This window comes from Phoca vitulina, unplaced genomic scaffold, assembly GCF_004348235.1.
Source record: "Phoca vitulina isolate PV1807 unplaced genomic scaffold, GSC_HSeal_1.0 scaffold77, whole genome shotgun sequence".
Classification (NCBI taxonomy): Eukaryota; Metazoa; Chordata; class Mammalia; order Carnivora; family Phocidae; genus Phoca; species Phoca vitulina.
In genome coordinates this window covers 6377571-6397853 of record NW_022589780.1, presented here as the reverse complement: position 1 = coordinate 6397853, position 20283 = coordinate 6377571, and the positions used below count along the sequence as shown (strand labels likewise).

The following is a 20283-nucleotide window of genomic DNA, read 5'->3' as shown; positions in this document are numbered from 1 at the left end:
TTGGCTAATTGAATTTAAATAAAAAAAATACATGTAGGAGCAAGTGGATCACCCTGTTTTGTCCACCTGGGAGATTATATTCCCTCTTTTTTTCCTTTTTTTTTCTTTCTCTTTTCTTTTTTGGCCTCACCTCTTCAGATTTGTCTGATATGTATTTTGCTTGGGTCATGGTTGATAATTTTGATTTTGTTCTCTCATACATCCAGTCTACTCTGGGCAAAATGACTAGAAGGAGGAATTCACAACAAAAGAAAGAACCAGAGGTAATACTCTCTGCCACAGATCTAATTGATATGAATATAAGGAGGGGTGGGATAGGTGTGCCCATGACCAGGCAACAGCTCTCAGGGTAGTGGTCCTGTAAACAACAGTACGGAGACACTCAGCTGGGGGGGGGGGGGCAGAGTGGGAATGTGCACTATCCCAGGACCGCTCTTAGCACCAGGGCCCTACAAAGGGCAGTAATGCAAGGCCCTCAGACAACCCCTGGGAAGATTGCTGTGGGCATGCACCGCACATTCTATGGAGTTTGACACAAAAGAAAGTGAAGACCTTTTATCCCAGAGGGTTTACTAAATAAAGGGGACTGTGATCTTTCAACTCTGGGGCTGGAGAATGGGGCATGGCCATTTTTATTTTGATCCTCTAAACAGGCAAAGAAAGCCTTCAGGGGACAAAAGCCAGGCAGAGCACCAGCTCCTATTGACCCCACCCCCCCCCCCCCCCCCAGCAAAAGGGTGGTGCAAAGCTGTCCAGGCAAAGACACATGAGAAGTACCACAGCAGGTCCCTCCTTCAGAAGACCAACTGGAAGAACACACGCACAACAAATTTACGGATCCCACAAGACTGTAAAAATCAAGCGCTAGGGGAAAACAGCATATAGAACTTGTGGAATTTCTCATGATCCGTTTATCTCTCAGTCTAAAATTTTCCATTTCTTTTTTTTTTTCACTTTTCAACTAGTTTCTAATTTTGTCAACACTTTGTTTCTAAGTTGCTTTTTAACTTTTATTTCTTACATCCACAGTTTATAGATATATGCTTCATTTTTGGCTGTTTTTCGATCTATTCAATTTTATATATACATATATATATAGGTTTCTTTGCAATATTGGGATTTTTAGTGTCTTCTAACACACAGACCAAAACTCATTCAGGAATAAGTGGATCACCCTGCTTTTTCCACCCTGTGAGATTATATTCTTTCTCCCCACCAACTTTATTTTTGTTTCTTTTTTTTTAATGTTTTGTTTTTATTTGCTTTTCTGTTTTGGTTTCTGACCGCTTCAGATTTGTCTAGTGAATATTTTGCTTGGGTCATGGTTGATATTTTTGATTCTGTTCACTCACTCATCCATTCTTCTCTGGGCAAAATGACTAGAAGGAGGAATTTGCAATAAAAGAAAGAAGTGGAGGTAATATTCTCTGCCACACACCTAACTGATATGGATATAAGATGTCAGAGGTGAAGTTCAGGATAACAATTATAAAGTTAATAGCTGGGCTTGGAAAAAGCATTAAAAGACACTAGAGAATATCATAGTGCAGAAATTAGATCTAATCAGGCTGAAATTAAAAATGCTATAACTGAGATGCAGTCTAAATTGGATGCTCTAACAGCTAGGGTGACTGAGGCAGAAGAGAGAGTAAGTAATCTAGAACACAGGTTGATGGAAAGAAAGGAAATTGAAGAAAAGAGAGAAAAACTACTAATAGCCCATGAAAACAGACTTTGAGAAATCAATGATGCCATGAAATATACCAATGTTAAATTAACTGGGGTGCCAGAGGGTGAAGACAGAGGCCAGAAGTTATATTTGAGCAAATTATAGGTGAGAACTTCCCTAATATGGGGAAGGAAATAGGCATTTATGTCCAACAGGTAGAGAGGACCCCTCCCCAAATCAATAAAAATAGATCAACATCCTGACGTACAATAGTGAGGCATATTTCAGGGAAATTTGCAAATTCCAGAGAAAAAGAGAAACTCCTAGAGCAGCTCGAGATATAAGTCTCCTTACCTACAGAGAGAGGAACATCAGAATAATATCAGACCTATTCACAGAGACCTGGCAGGACAGAAAGGGCTGGCATGATATAGTCAGGGTACTAGTAATGAGAAGAACATGCAGCTAAGAATACTTTATGCAGCAAGGCTGTCATTCAGAATAGAAGGAGAGATAAATAGCTTCCAGGACAGACAGAAACTGAAGGAATATGAGACCACCAATCCCGCCCTCAAGAAATATTAAGGGGGATCCTGTAGTCGAATTGAGAGCCCAAGAGTAACACAGACCAGAAAGAAACAGACAAGCTACAGAAACAGGGACTTTATAGGTAATACAATGGCAATAAATTCATATTTTTCAATAGTTATTCTTAATGTAAATGGGCTAAATGTTCCAATCAAAAGACACAGGGTATCACACTGGATAAAAAAGCAAGACCTATCTATATGCTGTCTATAAGAGACTTATTTTAGACCGAAAGTCACCTCCAGACTGAAAGTGAGGTGGTGGAGAACCATTTATCATGCTAATGGACCTCAAAAGAAAGGTGGGATAGCAATCCTCATATCAGACAAATTAGATTTTAAACAAAAGACTGGAGAAAGGGATGAAGAGAGATACTATATCATATTTAAAGGGTTTATCCAACCAGAAGACCTAACATTTGTAAATATTTATGCCCCCAACATGGGAACAGCCAATTATATAAACCAATTAAAAACCAAAGTAAATAAATATATTGATAAGAATAAATTAATAGTAAGGGACTTCAACACCCCACTCACAGCAATGGACAGCTCATCTAAGCAGAAGATCAACAATGAAACAAGGACTTTGAATGACAGACTGGACAAGATGGACTTCACAGATATATGAAGAACATTCCATCCTGAAACAACAGAACACCCATTCCTCTCCAGTGCACACGGAACTTTCTCCAGAATAGATCACATACTGGGTCACAAATCAGGTCTCAACTGATACCAAAAGATTGGGATTATTCCCTGTGTATTTTCAGACCACAGTGCTTTGAAACATGAATTCAATCACAAGAGGAAATTTGGAAGGAACTCACACACATGGAGGTTAAAAAGAATCCTATGAAACAATGAATGGGTCAACACAGAAATTAAAGAATTTTCATTGAACACTTCACCAAAACTAATGATGTACTATATGTTGGCTAATTGTATTTAAATAAAAAAAGAAAGAATTTTAAAAATTCATGGAAACTAATAAGAATGAAAACACATCTGTTCAAAATCTTTGGGATACAGGAAAGGCAGTCCTAAGAGGGAAAGTACATTGCAATACAAGCCTCTCTCAAGAAATTAGAAAAATCTCAAAAAACACAAGCTAACCTTACACCTAAAGGAGCTGGAGAAAGATCAGCAAATAAAGCCTAAACCAAGCAGGAGAAGACAAATAATGAAGACTGGAGGCAATTTCAATGAAATAGAAACCAGAAGAACAGTAGAACAGATCAATGAAACTATAAGCTGGTTCCTTGAAAGAATTAATAAGATCGATAAACCTCTGGCCAGACTTATGCAAAAGAAAAGAGAAAACACCCAAATTGCTAAATTCATGAATGAAAGGAGAGAGATCATGACCAATACCAATGAAATACCAACAATCTTAAGAATATATTATGCGCAACTATATGGCAACAAATTAAGCAATCTGGAAGAAATGGATGCATATCTAGGAACCTATAAACTACCAAAACTGAAACAGGAAGAAGTAGAAAATCTGAACAGACCCATAACCAGGAAGGAAATTGAAGAAGTATTCAAAAACCTCTGAGAAAACAAGATTTCAGGGCCAGATGGCTTCCCAGGGGAATATTTAAACACATGTTTAAATGAGGAAATAATACCTATTCTACTGAAGCTGTTTCAAAAAACAGAAATGGAAGGAAAACTTCCAAACTCATTCTTTGAGGCCAGCATTACCTTGATACCAAAACCAGAGAAAGACCCCAACAAAAAGGAGAATTACAGACCAATATCCCTGATGAATACGGATGCCAAAATACTCACCAAGATACTAGCCAATAGAATCCAAGAGTATATTAAAAGGATTATTCACCACGAACAAGTGGGACTTATTCCTGGGATGGAAGGGTGGTTCAACATTCACAAAAAAATCAACGTGATAGAGTACATTAATAAAAGAAAAGGCAAGAAACATATGATCCTCTCAATTGATGCAGAAAAAGCATTTGACAAAATACAGCATCATTTCTTGATTAAAACTCTTCAAAGAGTAGGGATAGAGGCAACATAACTCAATATCATTAAAGCTATCTACGAAAAGCCCACAGCAAATATCATTCTCAATGGGGAAAAACTGAGAGCATTTCCTATAAGGTCAGGAACATGACAGGGATGCCCGCTCTTACCACTGTTGTTCAACATAGTACAAGAAGTCCTAGCCTCAGCAATCAGAAAATAAAAATAAATAAAGGGCATTCAAATTGGAAAAGAAGAAACCAAACTCTCACTCTTCATAGATGACAGGACACTTTATGTGGAAAACAAAAAGACTCCACCCCAAAATTGCTAGAACTCATACAGGAATTGAACAACATGGCAGGATATAAAAATCAATGCACATAAATCAATTGCATTGCTATACAACAACAGTGGGACTGAAGAAAGAGAAATCAAGGAATTGATCCCATTTACAATTGCACCAAAAACCATAAGATACCTAGGAATAAAAGTAACCAAAGAGGTAAAGGATCTGTAATCTAAAAACTATAGATCACTTATAAAATAAACTGAGGAAGATACAAAGAGATGGAAAAACATTCCATGCTCATGGATTAGAAGAACTAATATTGTTAAAATATCTATGCTGCCTAGAGCAATCTACTCATTCAATGTGATCCCTGTCAAAATACCATCAACAATTTTCACAGAGCTAGAACAACCAATCCTAAAATTTGTATGGAACCAGAAAAGACCCTGAATTGCCAGGGGAATGTTGAAAAATAAAACCAAAGCTGGGGGGCATCACAATGCCTGATTTCAAGCTATATTACAAAGCTGTGACCATCAAGACAGCATGGTATTGGCACAAAAACAAACACATAGATCAATGGAACAGAAGAGAGATCAGAAACGGACCCTCAAGTCTATGGTCAACTAATCTTTGACAAAGCAGGAAAGAATATCCAATGGAAAAGGACAGTCTCTTCAATAAATGGTGCTCGGAAAATTGGACAGCCACATGCAGAAGAATGAAACTGACCATTCTCTTACATCATACACAAAGATAAATTATAAATGGATGAAAGACCTCAATGTGAGACAGGAATCCATCAAAATCCTAGAGAAGAACACAGGCAACAACCTCTTCAACCTTGGCCACAGCAAATTCTTGCAAGACATGTCTCTAAAGGCAAAGGAAACAAAAGCAAAAATGAACTATTGGGACTTCATGAAGATAGAAAGTTTCTGCACAGCAAAGGAAACAGTCAACAAAACTAAAAGGCAACCTATAGAATGGGAGAAGATATTTGAATATGACACATCACATAAAGGGCTGGTATCCAAGATCTATAACAAACTTATCAAACTCAACACCCAAAAACCAAATAATCCAGTCAAGAAAAGGGCAGAAGACATGAACAGACATTTCTCCAAAAAAGACAAAAATGGCCAACAGAGACCTGAAAAATGCTCAAGATCACTTGTCATCAGGAAAATACAAATCAAAACCATAATGAGTTACTATCTCACACCAGTCAGAATGGCTAAAATTAACAATAACAGAAGAACAACAAATGTTGGCAAGGATGCAGAGAAAGGGGAACCCTCTTACACTGTTGGTGGGACTGCAAGCTGGTACAGCCACTCTGGAAAACAGTATGGATGTTCCTCATGAAGTTAAAAATTGAGCTACCCTACGACCCAGTAATTGTACTATTAGGTACTTACCCCAAAGACAGAAATGCAGTGGGGGCACCTGCACCCCAATGTTAATAGCAGCTATGTCCACAATAGCCAAATTGTATAAAGAGCCAAGATGTTCATTGACAGATGAATGGATAAAGAAGTGGTATACATATACAATGGAATATTACTCAGCCATCAGAAAGGATGAATACTTACCATTTACATGGACATGGATGGAACTAGATGGTATTATGCTGAGCAAAATAAGTCAATCAGAGAAAGATAATTATCATATGGTTTCACTCATATGTGGATTATAAAAAACAGTGCAGAGGACTGTAGGGGAAGGGAGGGAAAACTGAGTGATAAGTCATCAGAGAGGGAGAAAAACCATGAGAGACTCTTAACTATAGGAAAGAAACAGGCTTGCTGAAAGGGAGGTCGGTGGGGGGAAGGGGTAATTGGGTGATGGGCATTAAGGAGGGCACATGATGTAATGAGCACAGGGTGTTATACGCAACTGATCAATTATTGAACACTACATCTGAAAGTAATGATGTACCATATGTTGGCTAACTGCATTAAATAAAAGAATAATAAAAATATTTTAAAAATATTTTATAGATGCTACTGACAACTGATTAATTTTCTCATGAAACATATTGTTCATGACCTGTGTTTTGAAAAATATTGCTATAGGCAATGGGAAGTTGATAAATGTGTTTGAGAGAGAACATAATAATAACCAATGCTTTAGGAAGATAGTTCTTATAGCAATGTGGATGGCATTGAATACAAGGAAGGAGAATGAAGACAGGAAAGTAATTCTATAGGTAGAATTACAAACATGCAGTTCAGTCTTGATGAAGGCATAAAATGGGGCAGTTATTGTGGAAGTGGAGGGTGGGGCAGGAATTTAACCCATATGGCAAACATAGAAACAGTAGGATTTGCTAAGAGTCAGAGACAATTTGTAAAAAAGAAAGTGTAAGCAACACTGACATTTAGGTTTCAATAGTTATATTTGGAGAATAATGGCATTAAACCAGAACCTGGACTGGGGTAGGGAGAGACAAAGTCATAAGAGTTGGCCAACTTAAGCAGCATCTGTGGAACAACCAGGTGGACAAACCCACTGCAGTGTGGGATGTATTGGGCTGAAGTTTGGAAGGAAGGTAGGGGGATAGAGATTGGGGATTTGAAGGTAATATCTGAAGTCATAAGAGTATAGCTGGTCACCCAGGAGAATGTGTAAAGAAAGAAAAAGAGAGGACCCAGAACAGAAACTTACACTTAAGGAAATCTACTTCACACCACAAAACAGGCATGTCTCTGAGATATTGTGGATTCTGTTCCAGATCACTACAATACAGTGAATATTGCAATAAAGAGAGCCAATATTTTTTTTTTGTTTCCCAGTGCATAAAAAGCTATGTTTACACTGTACTGTAGTCTATTAAGTGTACGATAGCATTATGTCTAAAAAAAGATGCCCATACATTAATTAAAAAATACTTTATTGCTAGAAAACTGCTAACCATGATGTGACCTTTTAATGAGTCATAATCTTCTAGCTAGTGGAGGGTCTTGCCTTGATCTTGGTGTCTGCTGAATGATCAGGGTGATGGTTGGCAAAAGGTGTGGTTGTTTTGTCAATTTCTTAAAATAAGACAATGAAGTTTGCCATATCAATTGACTCTTCCTTTCATGAATGATGTCTCTGTGGCATGTGATGATGTTTGATACCATTTTACCCACAGAAGTTCTTTCAAAACGAGTCAATCCTCTCAAAAGCTGCTGCTGCTTTATCAACTAATATTTATGTACTATTCCAAATCTTTTGTTGTCATTTCAACAATCTTCACAGCATCTTCACAGGAGTAGATTCCATCTCAAGAAACCACTTTCTTTGCTCATCCATGAGAAGCAACTCCTCATCTGTTGAAGTTTTATCATGAGATTGCAGCAACCCAGTTACATCTTCAGGTTCTACTTCTAATTTCAGTTCTCCTGCTATTTCTACTACATCTGCAGTTACTTCCTTCATTGAAGTCTTGAACCCCTCAAAGTCATCCATGAGGGTGCAATTAATTTCTTCCAAACTCTTGTCAATGTTGATATTTTGACTACTTCCCATAAACCATGAGTGTTCTTAATGACATCTAGAATGAACATTTTCCAGAAGGTTTTCAATTTACTTTGCCAAGATCCATCAGAGGAATCACTATCTATGGCAGCTATGCCCTTAGAAAATGTATATCTAAAAGGTGAAATTACTTCTTGATCCATAGGCTACATAATGGACTCTGTGTTAGCAGGTATGGAAACAACATTAATCTCGTTGTTTGTTTTCATCAGAGCTCTTGGATGACCAGGTATCTTGTCAGAGTAGCAATATTTTGAAAGGAATCATTTTTTTTTCTCAATAGTAGGTCTCAACAGTAGGCTTAAAATATTCAGTAAGCCATGTTGTAAACAGATGTGTTCTCATCAAGGCTTTGTTATTCTGCTTATGGACCACAGGCAGAAAAGATTCAGGATAATTCTTAAGTGCACTAGGATCTTCAGAATGGTAAATGAGCCTTGGCTTCAACTTAAAGTCACCAGCTGCATCAGCCCTTAACAAGAGAGTCAGCCTGTTTTTTGAAGCTTTGAAACTAGGTGTTGACTTCTCTCTAGCTATGAAAGTCCTAGATGGCATCTACTTCCAATATAAGGCTATTTAATTTACATTGAAAATCTGTTGTTTAGTGTACCCACCTTCATTAATTATCTTAGCTACATTTCTGGATAACTTGCTGCAGCTTCTACATCAGTGCTTGCCTTCACCTTATACTTCTGTGTTATGGAGAAGGCTTCTTAAAACTCATGAACCAACCTCTGCTAGCTTCAAACTTTTCTTCTGCAGCTTCCTCACCTCTCTCAGCCTTCACAGAAATGAAAAATGTTAGGGCCTTGCTCTGGATTAGGCTTTGGCTTAAGGGAATGTTGTGGCTTGTTTTATTTTCTAACCAGACCACTAAAACTTTCTCCATATCAGCAATAAGGCTGTTTTTCTTTCTTATTATTCACTGGAGCAGCACTTTCAACTCCTTCAAGAAATTTTCCTTTGCACTCACAACTTAGTTAACTGTTTGGCACAGGAAGCTTAGCTTTTGGCCTATCTCAGCTTTTGACTTGCCTTCCTCAATAAGTTTAATAATTTCTAGCTTTTGATTTAAAGTGAGAGATGTGTTTCTCTCACTTGAACACTTAGAGATCATTGTAGGCTTATTAATTGGCCTAATTTCAATATTGATGTGTCTCATGGAATAGGGAGGCTCAAGGAGTTGGAGAAAGATGGAAAAACAGTTGGGCAGTAGAGCAGTCAGAACAGACATTTACTGAGTAAGTCCACCATTTTATATGGGTGCAGTTCATGGCACCCTCAAACAATTACAATAGTACATCAAAGATCACTAACCACTGATCACCATAACAAATACAATAATAATGAAAAAGCTTGAAATATTACAAGAATTACCAAAATATGACATGGAGACATGAAGTGAGCAAATGCTATAGGAAAAATGTCACCCAAAATCTTGCTTGATGCAGGGTTGACACAAACCTTTAATTTGTAAAAAAAACAAAAAACAAAACAAAACAAAACACTATCTGCAAAGCACAATAAAATGAGGTACACCTGTTTATACTTCCAAAATGTGTTTTCCTTTCTTAAGCAGGGAAAACTCATTGTGTATAGATATGTGTGCACCAGGGCATGGTTGGATGTAATGTGTGTGTATGAATGGAATGTGCATGATAAGGAGATATTAGTATGCATCTGGGGAGCTGGTGAAGGGCTCTGGTTCATTTAGTGATGGCTGCACTCACTTTCTCTGCCTCATAGCTTCTTTTCTTCCCTCTTTTCTATCTCCTTTCTTTTGTTCTATTCTCCCTGTCCCCTTTCTACATATCTGCATGTTCCTTCACCACCAACTGAAAGCCTAACGAATGGGTTGGCAAAACAGACCAGTGTGAGATTTGGGGGCTATGTTATGAAGCACAGTATTGGGAATGTGGTTGGGATTGAGAGAAAAGACAGGGCTGGACCTGTGGTCAGAGTCAGGAGTAGGGAATGGTCTGTGGTTGGAGAATCTATTCCTGAAACATTTCCCATTTCAAATTCTGCCACTTGTATGCATGAACACTGAGTATGAATGAGTTTCTTTCTGGGCCTGGGCCTGGGGGGTCTGTCTAGCTTCCAGCTTGTCTTAATCAGGTCTTTTGATGATGTTGCCATCATCACTGCTACTTAAGCTCAGAAGTGACATTATTATTATTTTTTAACAGAAATAGGCTGCTCTGCTCATACCTTCTAGGGATTTGAGACTAGAGCAGTTAAAGAACTGTAAATAATAGTTAATGAGAGTATCAGCATTTGTTGAAATGCGTATGCCATGTGAATAGGAGGATGTATTCTCTCTTCCTTTTCTTAGCTGTGTGACCATAGATAGGTTATCTAACCTCTCTGAACCTCAGTATCATTACTGTAAAATGGGGATAATAATTCCTACCACAGATTTCCACTAGGACAATCAAATATAAATGAGCCAAGAGCTCTGAAATTAGGTGATCAACAAATGTGAGCTCCTTTCTCCAGTTCCTTCTACCCCTTCCTTTGCTCCCTCCTTCTTCCCCCCCCATACATGTTTACCCGTCCCATGTGTGAACATCAGGTATGTATTTATAGTACTTTCCCCACTTTAAATTCTTAAACCAAGTGATGTAACCTTTGTATATTACTGTAAAATTGTCTAAAGCAAGCTAATTTAAATGACTTTTGGGGCATACATATTTAGAATTGTTATGTCCTCTTGGTGGTTTGACCGTTTCTCATTATGTAATATCCCACTCTGTTCCTGGGATTTGTCTTTGCTCTGAAATCTGCTTTATCTGACATTAACATAGCTGCTCCTGGTTTCTTTTAAAGTTTCCATGGTATCTTTTCCCCTCCTTTTACTCTCAGCTTACCTATATCATTATATTTGAAGTGCATTTATTTATAGATAGTATATAGTTGGATTGTTTTCTTTTTAAATCCACTCTTTCACATTGGTGTCTAGACCATTTATATGTACAAAATTATTGATATGTTAAGGCTCAGCCTGCCATTTTAGTTACCTGTTTGTTCTATCTGGTTTTAGTTTTTGTTCTTTTTGTTTTTGTTTTTTTGTTTTTTGTTTTGTCCTGCTTTCCTGTGGGTGACTTGAACATTTTTTAAATTCCATTTTGATTTATCTATAATGTTTTTGAGTGTATCCCTTTGTACAGCTTTTTTAGTGTTTCTTCTCATTATTACATTATGTATACATAATTTATCACAGTCATCTAATGTCATCATTGTATCAGCTCAAGTGAAATATAAACCTCACCTCCCTTTACACTCCCCTATTTGTGACATGAATGTCTTAAGTGTTTACATACACTGAGAACTGCATGAGACAGTGTGATAAATTTTGATCAAATCATCAAGCATAATTCAGACAACTCAAGAGGAAAAGACTTCTCTTGTATTTACCCATGCTTTTGCTCACTGTATTCTTCCTTGCAAAATTCCTTTTATTGTTTGTTTTGTGTTTGAAGAACTTACTTTAGTCATTCTTATAAGGTAGACCTCCTATTGGTAAATTCCCTGCTTCAATTCACTTTAAAATGTCTTGATTAATCCTTTTATTCATGTAGGATATTATCACTGGACATAGGATTTGGGGTTTCATTTGGGATTTTATTCAGGATTCATGATTCTCTTCTTTCAGCACTTGGAAAATGTGTCACTTTCTGCTAGGGCCTCATCAGTGTCTGACGAGAAATCTGTTGTCTTCTAAATTTTTTCCCCTGAAGGTATAGGTAAAGTGTTGTTTCTCTTTGGTTGCTTTCTAGATCTTTCCTTTGCCTTTGTTTTCAGAAGGTTGATTATGATGTGTCTTGGTGTGAATTTCTTCACATTTATCCTGATGGTGTTTGTTTTGCTTGTTGAATCTGGAGGTTCATGTCCTTTGCTCAATTTGGGAAGTTTTACCCACTATTTCTTTAAGTACTTTCCTAGTCCTGAATTTTTCTCCTCTCTTCCTGAGATTCTGTTGACATAAATGTTAGATCTTTTGTTATAGTCCCACAGGCCTGGAGGCTCTGCTTAATTCTTTCTTTTTTCTTATTTTTTTGGAATCTAATTTTCCTTCGTTCAGATTGTGAGATTTCTACTGTTTGATGTTTAAGTTGTCTTATTTTTTTTCCTATCTTCTCCATCTTGCTGTGGAGCCCATCCACTCAGTTTGTATAATTTTTTTTGGCTATTGTATTTTTTCAGTTCACAAATTTCTATTTGGTTCTCCTTTATGTTTTATATAACCTTGCTAAGACTTTCTATTTATATCCTGAGATATTTGATTTTATCATTTAAGTGTGTTGCAATCACTTAGTGAATACTTCAAAATCTTTGTAAGATAATTCTAACATCTGTGTCATCTCAATGTTCACAAGGGTTTACTTTCTCTTGTCATTTAAATTGATAATCTTGGTATGGCAAGTGATTTTTCTAAAAATTATATTTGGACAATGGATCTCTTTTAAAACTTTTGGTTATGCAGACCTGACATGTTCCTTTTGCAGCAAGTGAGCAGTTTAAGTCCAGGTTCTCCACTGGGTCTCTGGTTGACCTCCAGGTTTGCAAGGGGCTCCTTGTTACTGCTGGTTGCTGGTGGGAGCTCAGCCCTCTCTGTAGGCCACTGATGTAGCCATCCCAGCTAGCAGTAGGAATGCCTGACTTATAATGGTAAGGGTAAAGGCTCCCCATGTGGTCTGCACTGGGAAGGGTTACTTCCCTTTCTCCCAACTGTACCTTCTTTTGGGGTGGGAAAGAGGTTTCTTTAAAATCCAGTAAGAACAGAAATCTAGGCTCTTCACTTGCAGGCCTAAGCTTCTTATTAGCTATATTGTTATTATGATAGCTGGCCTTCTGACACACCAAAGTATCTCACTCCTTATTTCCTTATGATTTTGCAGAAAAATATTGCAACATAACCGCCCACCCCCCCAGCCTTTCCTAGACCCTCTGTGGGATAGAGTGGGAAAACCAGCGCCTCTGCACACAAATTGACTGGGTTCCTGTCAAAATCTGGCATTTTCAAGCTGTTTGACTCTGGGAAAGTTACCTAAATGTTCTGACCTTCCATTTTCCCAGTTGTAATGAGGTGTAGGAAGCTCTCAGGACTCTTGCTGAAATAAGCAATAGTGGGTCAATGAACTTGGCATACCATGTGCTCAATAAATAATAGTTCCCTTCCCTTTTCACCCCAGCAGAAGTAGAGATGCAACCCCTCCAAAGGACAAAAAAGCTCAAGTGCTTCCCTATACCACCTACATGTGTGAGTTTCACCAAAGACATCAACTCCAAGGGTTAAGTCTCTTGGTCTAAAGTCTTATTTCTTAAAGAGACACACTTGATATCCACATCCTTTCCCCCAGGTTCCATGAAAGCACTAAAGGGAGACTGTCCAACCCAGGCCACCCTCAAAATGAGGGTGGAAGCTGGGGCCGGCGAGGGGGACTGGTTCTGGCAAAGCAGAGTAGGTGAAGGAAAGCCTGGTGCGATCCCAGACAGTCTACTTGCCTGGCGATACTGTGTTCTGAGCAAGGACAACATCATCACCTTGCCAAAGCAGCGCCTGGAAGGAAAGGGTCAGTACGCAGGCAACTCCCACTTTGCTGGCCTGCCCTTCACCTCTGGCACCTTAGAGCTGCAGCTGAGTTCCCACCATCTGGCACAGCCACCGCCTCCCCCCGTCTCCATTGCTCCCATCCCCCTTACAGAGCACCGGGTAGGAGAGGAAGAAGGTGGTGAATGTGTGAATGCAAAAAATAAACACGCGCGAGTGCTTGCCGTCCTACCAGTCCCAGCCTGCCGGATACTTCTGCACCCCCAGCTCTCAGTCCCTGGCGGCCACCACCAGCCCCAGTGTGCTGGACTTTGCTCTCAAAAGGCTAGCCTGAGCTCTAGGTCCTGAAGTTGATCAGGAGACTGAAAAAAATCTTGACTCCGAAAGAGCAAGGAGTCACATACACCATGGAGCCAACAAACCCTAAAAAAATAATGGATCTAAGAATGCTGTCCCCCAACTACCACCCCAAGATGAAAAAAGCTGTCTTGGAACCAACACCACCACTACCACCCACCGCCCACTCCCACCCCGTCCTCCCCAACCCCCGTGTGTCTCCATCTGGCTTTCTCTCTGACATCTGGCAAGAGGTCTCTCTTGGTCAGTTTCTCCGCTAGCCTCAGTCCCGACACCTTCCAGCCTCCCTCCTATCCTTGAATTCCGTGAATGTGTTCCTTTCCCGTCCCTCTCCACAAGTAGCTTAACAATAGATACTTTCCGTAGGTAACTCAGCTCTCTCCCGCAGCGGGGTATTTTGGGGGCCTCAAGGGGTCTGAGAGGGCGCTGCAATGTTCCACTTACCTGATCTCTTTAATGCTTTCCAATTTGCACATGATTTCTTGCTCATCTGCCATGCTTTTCACTCTCAATTTCACGTCCCGAGAAATGTACAAACACACACGACCAGGGATACAATAGACACAACGTAACCACCGCCTCCGGGCATGGGGCTCTGAGCTTGTGCGGTAGGGATTCAGAGCAGCCCTGGGAGCTGTAGTCCGCAGCTCCTGGACCAGCCAGGCAGCCCAGGGACCAGCGGGACTACAACTCCCAGAAGGCCAAGCGAGACATTCCTGTTTCTCTTCCTGCTGTCACGTTTTAAATCAATTTGTCACAGATAATTATGTCAAAGGTTGTGAGGTGTTCAAGGGAACGAGGATATTCGTCTGGCCCATGCGGGAAAAATGGGAAAAAATACCCCAGAAGGCAACTGGAGAGATAAGAGACGTACTCACACCCTTCCATTCCCGGGGCCCTTATGCCTACCCCCTCCCCAAAGATAACCAGGAGTCCCTAATTAGTGGACGCTTTCTCGCTGGAGAGAAACCCTGCAGAAGAATTCTCTTTTGAGATGTTGAATGCTCTGGCTGCTGCAGGGGAATTAGTGGCTTTGGCATTCAGATGGAGATGAGGGGGGTGGGATTAGAGAAGAGGCGGGGGAGGAAGGAGGGAGCAGCTGCTAAAGCTGGGGGAATGGGGGAGTGACCTAGTTCCTTCCAGCCCTCCATTCATTCTAAAAACAGTTACTGAGCTCAGATCTTTTTATTCTTTTTTTTTAATTCAAATTGGTGTAGTGTTTAATGATTTATTAGTTGTATATAACACCCAGTGCTCATCAGATCAGGTGCCCTCCTTAATGCCAATTACCCAGTTACCCCATCCTCCCACCCACCTCCCTTTCCGCAACCCTCAGTTTGTTTCCCAGAGTCAAGAGTCTCTCATGGTTTGTCTCCCTCTCTGATTTCTTCCCATTTAGTTTTCCCACCCTTCCACTATGATCCTCTGTGCTGTTTCTTATATTCCACATATGAGTGAAACCATATGATAATTGTCTTTCTCTGATTGACTTATTTCACTTAGCATAATCCCCTCCAGTTCCATCCATGGCGATGCAAATGGTAGGTATTCATCCTTTCAGATGGCTGAGTAATATTCCATTGTATATATAAACCACATCTTCTTTATCCATTCATCTGTTGAAGGACATCTCAGCTCCTTCCACAGTTTGGCTATTGTGGACAGATTTTGCCAGTCAATGAAAGAGGTACTGGTGGGGGGGAGGTCACTGGGTGAGGCAAAAATAAATAAAAACAAGTCCTTGGCTTTGAGGAACGGGAGACTGTAAGGTGGCCCATTAATTATAGTGCAGTATTCTATCATAATACAGGAATGGATAAGGTGTAACCTGAGCAGAGAAGATGTAAATAGGTCTCAAAAAGTGACTGAGAATTTGCCAGACAATTGAGGAGGATGGACTTTCCAGGAGAGGGCACAACAGATATAGGAAGGAAAGGAAAAGTGGGCCATGGTGTCGAGGTATAAGGTTCATAACATGGCATGTGGAGATGGGAAAGAGGAGTGGGAAAAGTATGTAGAAAAGGTAGGTTGGAGCAAGAATGTGAAAGACCTTGAATGTCACACTAAAGAATTTGGACTTAATCATATAGCCACACATTTATTCAATATACATTTATTAAATGCTTACTGTGTGCCAAATAATGCCAAATTATTTTATGTTTCAAAGCATGGGAGTAATAAGATTGCAGGGATTTCTTAGGAAGGTGACTCTAGGGGCAAAGTGGAAAATGATTTAGAGGCGATGAGAGTATGTGAGAAATAGTTACTCTCAGAGCACAGGCCCAGAGAGCTGGGCTTCAGACAAAAAGAGGAATTTGGTTCACTCCCAACTAAAGTGAATCAGAACTCTCTCTGAGCTTGTTATTTCTTTTTCTGGGCCTCAGTTTTCTCATTTGAAAAATGAACCTATTTAGCCCCACTTTAAGGGCTTGTTGTGAGTACTCAATGAAAACATCCCCAATGGTGCAGAATACAGGGCTTGATATTTTTTAGGTGCTAGAGAAAAGTTAGTGGAATATAAATCTCAGGACATTCTGGGAATGTCCACACTGATTTAAAGAGTTCTCTAGGGAAAAAAATAAAGCCCTTCTCTTCTTTGGATCCCAGACATACCTTTCACAACCAGGAAATTCTCAAGGTGTTGTCTAATACTTTTTTCATGGTCTTGAAGATCCCTGTCATGTAGTGCTACTAGCAAGCATTTGAAGACTATACAGTTAGTTGGTCACAAAGACTGTGGGTCTGAGCTACCCTACCATAGAGTCCAGAGGCAAGAATTGGCCCAGCCCTGTCTTATAAGAGGAGGGTAAAGGGAACAAGTCCGTGTAAATGTCTGGCCTGTATCAGCTACTGTGCTGAGAGGTGCATGTGCAGTCCCTTATTTGATCTTCACAACCACTATGAAGGTGGTAAGTAGATTCATCCCCTTTGACAAGGAAGAAAACTGACTCATATAAGGAAAGTGGCTTGGCCCAAGGCCACATGTTAAGTTACAAAGCTAGAGCCTGGGCTCAGGTTGGACCAAGTTAGTTGGAGATTAAAAAGGGTGTATGTATGAAAAAATATGGAGATCAAAAGTAAAATGGGGTCTTAGATGTATGTACTTATGTCAAACATAAATTGCTTTATAATATGAGTTAACTCTGGTTTGAAGAGAAATGGAAGGTGCATTTGGTAATGTGTGGGAAGCAATTTAGGAATTTCCTTAGAGATTTTAAAACTAATGTTTCTTCTTTCACTATCCACTTACTCTTTGAATCTTAATCTTGCTCTGTTCACATATCTGGTAAGGGTCTAGATGTGGCTTTGCATCTGTTTAAATTAAATGTATTAATAGCTTCACAGTCTGATTTTGAAAGTAATTTTGCAAATATCTTGTCTTTCAAACCTCACTAAAACCAAGGAAACAGGCCAAGAGGGGCAAAGGACTTGTCCAAAGTCACCCACCCCATCTGACACAGAAACAGGACTCCTAACTCAGGACCTTGTGCTCTTCCTGTAGCCCCACATGCCTTTATCAAGCTGCTGTGGTCCCCATGGAATCCAATGTCTCTGTTACTTTAGCCAGATGGTATTCTCCAATATGGGGAGCCTACGGAGGGCCAAGTATGTCCTATGCCCCCAATCCATAGACATTAAAAGGAAATTACAGTTAATGTGGAAGGAGGGATCTTGGGAGCACCTAAAGCTTGGAAGGTTTGTGCTATGTGTAACAATCAAGGTATCCATGCAATATATGTTAAGAAACAATCAAGGAAAGGGTTCTTAAGCCTCTTAACTTCTATGAGTTTATCTTGGCTTCTTGACCTCTTTAACGACAGATATCTCACCTGCTGTTTACTGAGTTGTAAGAAACCAGGCTAGCAAGGAAGGGAAGGAAAACTTTAAAGATAAGAGAGGGGAATAGAAAGAAATTATAGCCCTCTGCCCCTTCTCCTGAAGCAGTACTTAAAACAATACCTTCAAGCCAAGCTGGTAGCCTTCCTATAGTAGGTGTTCAATAACTCTCAATTGATTAGAAGTCTGTAATGGATGAGAGAATATATAGGAGCTGTGCTAGCGGTGAGTTCTAATGCATTATTTTATTAGAAAAACTGATTGATTTGGGGTGGCGGGGAAAAACAAACTTAGTCCTATCAGGACCAACATTGTCCTTACTAGTAAGACATAGGTAAGAAGGGCAAGGAATGTTGGGGTGAATACCATTAAAATGCAAGGAATTAGCAAAGGAGAAGCCAGCCAGTTGCTTGTTGACATGATGCTTTCAGGAAGTAGATCAAGAATTAAGAGTAGAGGCCAAAATGTTTGAATTCATGTATCTTTTTCTGTGCTTCAATACTGAACTGAACAAAAAGAGGAGGCAGAGGTGCAACAACAACTTTAAATCTGAATTGCCTTTCAAAAAGTGCTGCCAAGTACTTATTAAGTTTCTCAAATCATGTTTCTTTTTTTTTTTTAAGATTTTATTTATTTGACAGAGAGAGACACAGCGAGAGAAGGAACACAAGCAGGGGGAGTGGGAGAGGGAGAAGCAGGCTTCCCACCGAGCAGGGAGCCCGATGCTGGGCTCGATCCCAGGACCCTGGGATCATGACCTGAGCTGAAGGCAGACGCTTTATGGCTGAGCCACCCAGGCACCCCTCAAATCATGTTTCTTAAGTAGCATTTCTTAGAGAAAAATGAGTCAAAGTGTTTGGGTCATTCAGCTAAAAAATATTTATTGTGTACCTATTATGTCAGGCATTATGGTGTGCAGACGAGATTCCATAATAGATATAACAAACATAGGCCCTGCCCTCAGCAAGCTTGAAGTTTTTTTGGAGAGAGACCAGTTATATTACAAAGATCACATACAAATATATAGCTATACCCAGCAATTAGGAATTGGAAGAAGTCTGGGTTCTGTGAGTAGACATAACAGGGGAACAAACTTAGTCTTGGGCAGATGGCAGGGTTATAGTCAGAGAAAATCTTCCCAAAGGAAACTAGGAAGGAAAGGAGGGAAGGAATAGAAGGCATCAAGGATTCATTCATGCAGTCAGCCTTCAAATATTTCTTGGCCACCTACTACATGCCAGACACTCTTCTAGATACTGAGGATATAGTCCTTTGCATGTATTCAGATTAATTTTTGCAACAACTCAAAGAAGTATTACTGTTATTATCCCCATTTTATAGAAGAGCAAGCTAAGGCATAGAGAAGTTAGGTAACTTTCCCAGAGTCACTCAGCTAATAAGTGGCAGAACTGAGATTTGAATTTAGACAGTTTAGCTCTGGAAGCCATGCTCCTAACCATTATGTTCTATTGTTTCCCTGAGTTTCCTGTCCTCATGAAGTTTACATTCTAGTGGGAGGAACAAGACAATAATCATGGAAAAGAAAAAAATTATAATTTTAGGTAAAGATAAAGCCAATAAACAAACTAAAAGAAGACAATGGAATTAGAGTAGTGTAATATTTTAGGTAGAATGGCCAGGGAAGGGTTCTCTTTAGAGATGACACCGAAAAGGAATTCCTGAAAAGGAATCAGTCATGCAATGATCTGAAGAAAGAGTATTCCAGGCAGAGGGAACAGCCAGTGTAATAGTCCTGAGGCAGAAACATGCTTGATCTATGAAAGAAAGTAAGCAGGACTCTGGCTGATTGAGGGGAGCCATAGTAGATTGAGGAGATAGGCAGAGATAATATTTTGTAAACCCTAGTGAGAAGTTTGGATTTTATTCTAATTACAATGGCATCCATTGAGGGTTTTAAGTAGTGGAGTCCATGATCTAGTTTTATTTTTATTTCTATTTTTATTTTTTTAAGATTTTATTTATCTGAGAGAGAGAGCTCATGTGAGCACCAGCAGGGGGAGGGGCAGAGGGACAAGCAGACCTCCCATTGGGTGTGGAGCCCAATGCGGGGCTCCATCCCAGGACCCTGAGATCATGACCTGAGCCAAAGTCAGACTGAGCCACCTAGGTGTCCCATGATCTAGTTTTTAAAGATCACTCTGACTGTTGTGAGAATAATAGATTGTATTGGGTCAAGAGTGGAAGCAGGAAAACCATTGAAAGGCTATTGCAGTTATCCAGGAAATAGATGATGGTGGCTTGGATTGGGGTAGTAACAGTAGGTATGAAGAAAAACAGACTGATTGGAAACATATTATTGGATGCAGAACTGGTATGATTCGCTCATGGACTGGATAAAGAAGTATAGAGGGAAAGATAGGGCATCTTAAATGACTCCTAGATTTTTAGAGTGGATAATAGGGTAGTGCCATTCATTGAGACAGGGAAGAATGGAAGAGAACCATAGGATATT

General features: G+C 39.7%; 1 protein-coding gene across 4 annotated transcripts in view; it reads right to left on the bottom strand.

Annotated features, from left to right (window-relative positions):
* ZC4H2 (zinc finger C4H2-type containing) overlaps positions 1 to 14637 on the bottom strand; it is a 67450-nt gene extending 52813 nt beyond the window's left edge. For 2 of the 4 annotated variants that reach the window (XM_032393824.1, XM_032393825.1), the window contains exon 1: positions 14418 to 14637. In XM_032393824.1, coding sequence (XP_032249715.1) covers positions 14418 to 14470 — 53 coding nt within the window. In that variant the 5' untranslated portion in view covers positions 14471 to 14637. The remainder of the gene's footprint in view (positions 1 to 14417) is intronic. The other 2 variants (XM_032393828.1, XM_032393826.1) reach the window with 2 other exon arrangements.
* Positions 14638 to 20283: the final 5646 nt, after the last annotated feature.